Source organism: Corapipo altera, unplaced genomic scaffold (genome assembly GCF_003945725.1).
Source record: "Corapipo altera isolate COAL_440 unplaced genomic scaffold, ASM394572v1 61411, whole genome shotgun sequence".
In the NCBI taxonomy this organism is placed as follows: Eukaryota; Metazoa; Chordata; class Aves; order Passeriformes; family Pipridae; genus Corapipo; species Corapipo altera.
This window is the reverse complement of record NW_020884875.1, coordinates 3,440,924-3,448,325: the sequence shown is the minus strand read 5'-3', so window position 1 is coordinate 3,448,325 and position 7,402 is coordinate 3,440,924. Positions and strand designations below refer to the sequence as shown.

Genomic DNA, 7,402 nt, shown 5'->3' with positions numbered 1-7,402 from the left:
CAATGAAAACATAAGGAAAAAACAGGCAGCATTTGCAGACTCTCTAAGAAAGTAAAAGAAAAAAAACATCTAAATAGCATTTCTTTGTAGTGGTCATTTTTCTTTGAACATAAAGGAACACAGTGAAGAGATAAAATAGATTTAATTACCTTCCTTTTTTTAATTTTGTTTCACACGTTTGAAAAAAAGCCTAGCACTGACTGTTTTGTTACAGATGGGAGACAAAATCCAGTCTGATCTATGTGATTTTGCTTTTCATATTTCATTTTCCAGCTTTAAGAACTACAAGTTAAAGTTGAAATAAACAACAGTGAGAAGTATATAAGTATTAGGTGATTGTAAGAAATGAACACCGGTAAAGATTTCCCTTGCTTAGATACTGTGTTTATTGTATTTTGCCATGGAGTTTCTATGCACTATAAAAACAAGAATGCATTTACAGTTTTTATATGAATTTGTCATTGATATAACAGCATTTTTGTTGCAGCAAGTGAATGTTTCCCACTTTAAAAGGTTTACTTCTATATATTGTTTGACACGTTTTAGGTTTGTAGAAAGTTGTTTCTTATAGGAAGTTCAGCAATAAAAAAACTAATCTTACAGATCCAAGAATTAGATTCTGAATAAAACAGCACTAATATATTTTGCAATTGAAAATGAGGCTCAATACTGTCTGGAAAAGAGCCCATCTCTCAATCAAAAATAGTAACAACATCTTTCTGCCCTCACTTAACATTCCTACCTGATCTTGAAATTCTGGTATGAAGTCCTGGTTAACATAGGGAAGTCACATGAATAGATGGGTTTTTGGTATTAGCAAGTAAGGCTGCACTGAAGGCAGGGAGACCTGGGGTTAAGCATGGATTTTAGAAGCAGCATGTCATAGATCTATCAGGACTGATACTTGGTCAAATTGCCTACTGAACCAGTAGTTCTGTCTTGACCTGCCTCTAGCATGTTCTGCTTGCCATGTCTGCAAGGGGTTTGGTGTTTAATTTTAGGTTTGCAGGTAATTTTTTTTTCATCTTGGTGAGCGGTTTTGTTCCATGTATGTTTGCCTAGGTTTAAACTTTCTTGGGCTGTCCTACAGAGGAAAATAACAAGTAATACTAGTTGAGAAATATTAAATAATTGGTATAATTAATGGTGAAATTCAAAGGCATAAGCCCTACTGGTTTTGGTCCAGAAATCCCAGGGAGCTCTGGAAGTCTTGAAATTTATCTTTAGAGAAATGTGTATGGTATATGTTAAAAACATTCTTTTTATGATCTGTTGAATTTTGCAGACACAGCCTTCAATGGAGCAAAAATTTGGCAGCTTAAAAAAACCCAAAGCTCTAGGCAGTGATTTTCTGTTTTTACTTCCTTCAAGCCAAATGATACCAACTGAGGGCCAAAACAATTTTGAAGATATTTCCTTCAAAAGCAGTTAGAGCTAAGTTTAAGGATCCACTGAATTACTTTTAATAACAGACATTAATAATTGACTTATGTGGATAGACTGAGTAACTATTACATTTGTTTGGCAGATCTTGTCTTCCAAGATCAAATCTATCTTTTTTTGCAAGAGGGGATATCTTACAGCTTTTCATAACAACAAAAACCTTATCCATTTCTTAAGAGGAAAAGGTTGAAGTCTGCAACAGAATCCTGAAGGTCTGTTTCCTGGTGGTTCAAACTGCTTTACTGCAAATTCTTCTTGTCCTTAGATCCAAAGTAGACCCAAGCAGCTGCAAGACCAAATTCCTAGTGAAGATGGACAAATATTACAGCAGTTTTCAAACTGTGGGTTCATATAGAACTGTATTAATATTTCTTTAGTATGGAGACCTAAGAATTACTGTGCAGTAGGTCAGCATAATTGATCAGCTGTAGGTCACTTGACACATGCAGTCCTGGCAGAGAGAGGGGAAACACCGTCATAATTGATGTTGCTACTAAAATCATCATCCATATGCCTCTTTTTTCAGCCAAAGCAAGTGAGGGTTATATTCTGCCTTTAAATTCTGCCTCAGAACTTTTCAGTGGTGACTGTTGAGCAAGGAAGATTAAAGGGTGTCTTCAGTGTATGGGAGTTTAAGTTGAATGGTCTCTTAAGTGTTGAGCTACCCAGCACATGTCGTCTGACCACAGTTAGCCACATCATGATTCAGTTCTAGTATGAAACTCCCCAAAAATAGGAAAGTAAAAATAGTGAGGGAGAAAGTGGTTGAGAATGGTGTAGGGACATGGAAAGGAGCTGCATAGGAGCACTAAATAGGGCTTCTGAGGAACAGACTGCAGTAGCTGAGATGACTTGCAATTATACACATATAAGAAAGACCAAGTACAAATCTGTAAGAGAAAACTTTTTTTCAGCTGTGCCACTCAGTATTTGTGTAGGAAGTTCTGTGCAGTAAGTGAAAGCAATCTGCCATTGCTGAGCACTTGGACGTGTGAAAACACAAAGCCAAATGAGATGTCTTTGTAAGAGCATTATAAGTTGTATGCTTAGCAAGTGTTTCTCCAGTAGTTTAAAGCAGTTAGTCTTGTTACTTCATTATACGAGAACATTCATTTATAATTCTTTATGAACAAATAACCCAAGTTCTGAACTTTAGAGTCTGTTACTGAAAGTCTTGATTTGTCAAAATTTACTGTTAGTAACTGAGTTTACTTTTGTAGTTGTTTGTTCTTTCATAGCCAAAAGTATTTTCTTCAATACAGAAACTTCATCTGATTTATTTTTGTATTCAGCCTTACATTTAACCAAAGAAAGATTTCTGTTCTTTTTTATTACTAGTGTAATATTTCTGTCAACTGACTTGCTGAATTATTTTCAAATTGACATTAAAAGTTATGTAAAAGTGCCTTGAAGGAAGAAATTTGTTCACTGTAGTTAATTTTTTCTCTTGTGCAATGTGTTGTTAAAAGTTTACTCTGAAACTTGACAGCAAAATCTATTTTTCTAGTGAAAGATTACTAAGCCTAATTTTTTTTCACACTTGCCGTATTTTACATTCTGATTTTATATTCTCTTCTCACTGAGCTGTTTTACTGTATTGTTTAAGCAAATGGAAATAGCCTCTGTATGTTTGATGTATATCAGATAATGAGGACAGTAGTTATAAGTAGTTTGAATTGATAATACTGTACTTAGAAATAATTTCAATAAATTTAACCATAAAGTAAGAGTAAACTTAAGCCTGGTGTCTTAAAGAAACAAAATCCCTCTTTTTTTTTTTTGTCCATACCCTCATATTTTATTTTAGACCCACACTGCTCATTTGCTTGATTACCCAGCTGTTTTTACTTAGATCTATAACTTTCTAGATGAAAATTCCTTGTATTTATAATTTGAAGAAAGACCTAGGGCTATTTCATGAGGTTGCTGTCTTCTGTGACGATAAAGGCATAATGATATTTTGTTAGTACATATTATGTTGTTTCTGCTGTGTTAAGTAACACATCCTTGCTGATTGCTCTCTTTGCCAGAAGAGTTCAGATGAGGTTAATTAAACTGCACAGCAGCAAGTGTATATTTGGTCCCTCTTTTGGCAGTTGTTTGAATGTGAGCATCTGGTTCCCCCAGCACAGGACTGTTACCAGGCAGGCAGGCAGGCCTTTGGAAGACCACTGCCACTTGGAATTTGTTGTACAAAAGGACCAGTCTGGACAAAAATATGACAGACTAAAGCTAACTGCGACCAATAAATGGTCACATCCTAAGCAGATGTAGCACGTGCAGACAAGATCACTTGGTGGACAAGTTATTGCAATAAGAGAAAGAGTGAAGCTCCATGTAATACCAAATCCTTCTCTCTTTTTTTTTTTTTTTTTTAATGTACCATAGCCATTTAAAAGTCAGTATGTAGAAAAGAGAGAGTATTAGCAGAGGGAGATAGAAGTTTGGAGCTCTTCCAAAAGAGAGGAATAAGAGAATTTATATTATTTCCCTCTTTCTATTACCACAAGTATTCTAAAGCCTTTTCACTGAGTTATTAAGTGCCAGGTTATATTTAAGAGAGTAGTATTTTTCCATTATAGCAGTTCATAAACTCTCAGTTGATCTAGAAGTGCAGAACTGACAGAGCTGAGTCAACCATGGCACTCAATTCCTTGTGGTCTCACCACCAGTTCTATTCATCAATGCCTATACTGATGATAAGTAACATTTCAATCAAGGATATCTTACAGTGGCTTTCTAAAAATTTCTAGCAAATTCAGTTGGTAGAAAGAAAAATATAAAGTTTACATTAACTAGGTAATCCTGCAATGCTTCAGACAACTCAGAAGCCTAACCCATCCATCCATGTTCAGACTGTGAAAGAAATTGTGTGCTCGAGTTTGGCACCTGTGTCACAATCTGTGGAACCCCACGCTGCATGAGAAGTTCAGTCTGTATCACACTGAGCACTTCTGTGCCTGCCACGGACAAAGTAACAATGATACCATTACCATGCATCTCTAGAGATCTTTATTCTCTCCGTTCCCTCGTGTAATGAATATTCATTAACTTTAAAGTGAATATTCATTAGGCTTAAAAGATAGTCGGGGAAAAAGGTGTTTTTTCGCTTTTTCAGGAATTTATTTATTTAGTTCAGCCCAATTCTAAAACATCAGTGGCCAAAAACCAGCAGTAGAGCATTATGATTCCCTGCATTAGGAGGTTCAATAATATCGGTAGAAAGCAATTAGCTATCAATGTTTTAAAAGCAAACAGAGACTGCAGGAGAGACAATAATGATCTCTCACCAACCCTGCACTACCAAGCTACAGGAATGTTTGTGGGTTGTGCAAGTCTTTCCTTTGACCAGAAGGTGTCACCTTCTCACCGTGGTTTGCAGGTCAGGGATGAGCCGGTGTCTGTCCGCGGAGCCCTGCGGACTGGAGCTCAGCGACTGGAGAGCAGTAGCCCTGTTGGATGCCCTGAGCACCGGGATGCCCTGAGCACCAGAGTTACAGCCATCAACCTGAGGCACACAGCTGGGCCTCCCGGCAGTGAGGGCAAAACGGCACTCACACTGCAAATGTGCTCATCATTCTCATTCCTGATACTTTTAAGGGATGTTACTGTTTCCTGTCTGAGAATCCTAAATGTCTACACCCATTTTAGTAGTCAGTTTTCTTTCTGCAAGCATTTGGCATCATGTACATCACAGGACTGCTTTCAGTACAAAGAATTAAGTTACTCGTGTTTCTGAATTATTTTGTTTTGTTTTGTTTTAAACTACAAGAGATAGTGTTGCTTCTGACAGCTAACAGATGATAGGGAAGCCTGAGTCCAAAGGTAGGAATGTCACTGAGAAGGGAGCAGGATATTAGAGAAGGACAGCAGCAGCAGTTGATTCTGAGACCTGATGTTTTCATTCCTAACATTGGGCACTTCACTCAGCCTCCCAGATTAGACATGTATTTACTCTACTCCATCTGCATTCCATGGAGAGACAGAGAGAGATGCTTCCAGTTGCAACTTGGACTTAGGATAGCCTTAAACTTGCCTGTTGCAGACAGGCTCAGAGATGCGATTAACAAACAGATCGATAACAAAGTTGCACAGGATGCCCTGTTTCAGAAACTTGCTCTGGAACAGGCAAATGGATACTGCCAAAAGATACTAGGGGCTATGCGGAACCCCACACTAGCAGAAATGTTGCAAGCTTGCAACAATGTGGGGACGCAGGCTCACACATTTGCTTCCCTAGCTGAAGCGACAGTCCCTTGCCCCACAAGAGTGCTGTTTTTGTTGTGGGCAAACCGGTCACATAAGAGAATTGTCCGGCAAAAAGGTGGTCAAACCAACCATCTGTCTGTCACTGCTGCAGAAGGGGCTCACATTTTGCAAGAGATTGTCACTCTAGGTTTGCCAAGGAAGGCCACCTGCTGCCGCCGAGAGGAAATGGGAAAGGAGTGTCGGGAAACTTCCAGCGCAGCGCTCAAGGGAACAACGCGATGACAGAAAAAGTTCCTGCAGCCAACCTCAGCACCTGGTACCCATCTCCTCTCTCAACCCCCATACCTCAGACAGCACCAGAGTCAATTTAGCAGCTGCAACGACCGTAATTCTGCTTGACTCAAAGGTACAGATCGACTTATTGAAGGGAGATCCAGACCTGACATCACCTCCACAGCTGACTCCAGAAGCCAGTGCAGCTCTGCGCATCGTGGAACAGAAAGTAAATTCACAACAGGGACATCGATGCCTTCAAAACGAACTCGTGACACTTGTCCTCATAAAAAGACCCCGACAGCCCTATGGGCTAATAGGTCAGCTATACCAGAACAACACTGCATTTTGTTTATGGGAATGGGTTTTTCTATCTCACCAGTTTTCAAAGACAGTTACCACACTGCCAGAAATGATTTCTAAGCTATGTTATAAGGGTTGTGTTAGATGCTGGGAACTCACGGGCACCGATCCCGAAACAGTGTACTTGCCTTTAACCACAGAGCATTTAGAACAATTGCAGACACCCTGTTTTGATTTTCAAATTGCTTTAATTGATTATCACGGTCAATTAAATATCCATTTGCCAGCTTGTGCTTTTTTACAGAGGCTTAACCAAATTCCCTTGAAGATGAGAACTCATTGGTCTGCAATTCCACTTCAAGATGCCCAAACCATTTTTACAGATGGTTCAGGGAAAACAGGTAACGCTGTAACAGTTTGGCAAAAGGATGACCAGTGGCAACAAGACATTCATAAAATTCAGGGTTCACCACAAATTGTCGACTTGTCTGCAGTTGTTCGGGCACTGTCTTTGTTTACAGGAGCTTTAAATATAGTTTCAGACTCCCAATATGTTGTGGGAATTGTGCAGCAAGTGGAATACTCATACTCAAAAGACATTACTAATGAAACTTTGTTTTCTTTGTTTAAACAGCTCATGTATGTTGTTCATAACAGGGAATCCCCGTTCTTCATTATGCATATACTGTCTCACACCTCCTTGCCAGGCCCCATAGCAGAGGGGAAACGACATGCTGACCTGTTAGCTGGACCAGTAATAGTCCCTCAGCATTTAGGAAAAGCTAAATGTCCTGGGTTAAAAAAGGTTTTTTTCCCTGGGGTTAGAAAGTGCTTAACTCCAGGGGGGTGGTGTTTCTTGGTGTTGATCCAATCAGCACCCCTGCAAAATTAAAACATATCACACCAGACCAGAAAAGAAGGAGGATGACGTAGTTGGAGGAGAAGTAGCCATGGTCTGAACCACAAGGAGAGAGGGGCCAGCGAGCCCCGCTGGGGGCCAAGGCCTCCAGCCCCTGGCCGAGACTATGGGAGACCTGGTGTAGTGTTAAAACTGGACCGGGTGCCATCATCAAAGGCTGGGGGAGTTTCTCCACTATGAGCAGCAGCAGAAGACACTGAAAGCAGCAACAGAGCAGCACTGAACAGAGAACTGTGGCTGAGAGCCAAAAGAGAT

General features: G+C 39.6%; 1 protein-coding gene across 1 annotated transcript; it reads left to right on the top strand.

The window, feature by feature from the left end:
• Positions 1 to 4,627: 4,627 nt before the first annotated feature.
• LOC113943131 lies at positions 4,628 to 7,014 on the top strand. The gene is made up of 4 exons (XM_027634483.1): positions 4,628 to 4,979; positions 5,489 to 5,649; positions 5,840 to 6,629; positions 6,863 to 7,014. The coding sequence occupies exons 1-4, from the start codon at positions 4,628 to 4,630 to the stop codon at positions 6,880 to 6,882; spliced, it is 1,323 nt and encodes a 440-aa protein (XP_027490284.1). The 3' UTR covers positions 6,883 to 7,014.
• Positions 7,015 to 7,402: the final 388 nt, after the last annotated feature.

Coding starts and splice junctions, on each gene's coding strand:
- LOC113943131 (XM_027634483.1), top strand. CDS start 4,628: ATGATTCCCTGCATTAGGAGGTTCAATAATATCGGTAGAAAGCAATTA. Junction 4,980..5,488: donor CACAGCTGGGCCTCCCGGCA/GTGAGGGCAAAA, acceptor TGCCTGTTGCAG/ACAGGCTCAGAGATGCGATT. Junction 6,630..6,862: donor AGATGGTTCAGGGAAAACAG/GTAACGCTGTAA, acceptor TTGTTTAAACAG/CTCATGTATGTTGTTCATAA.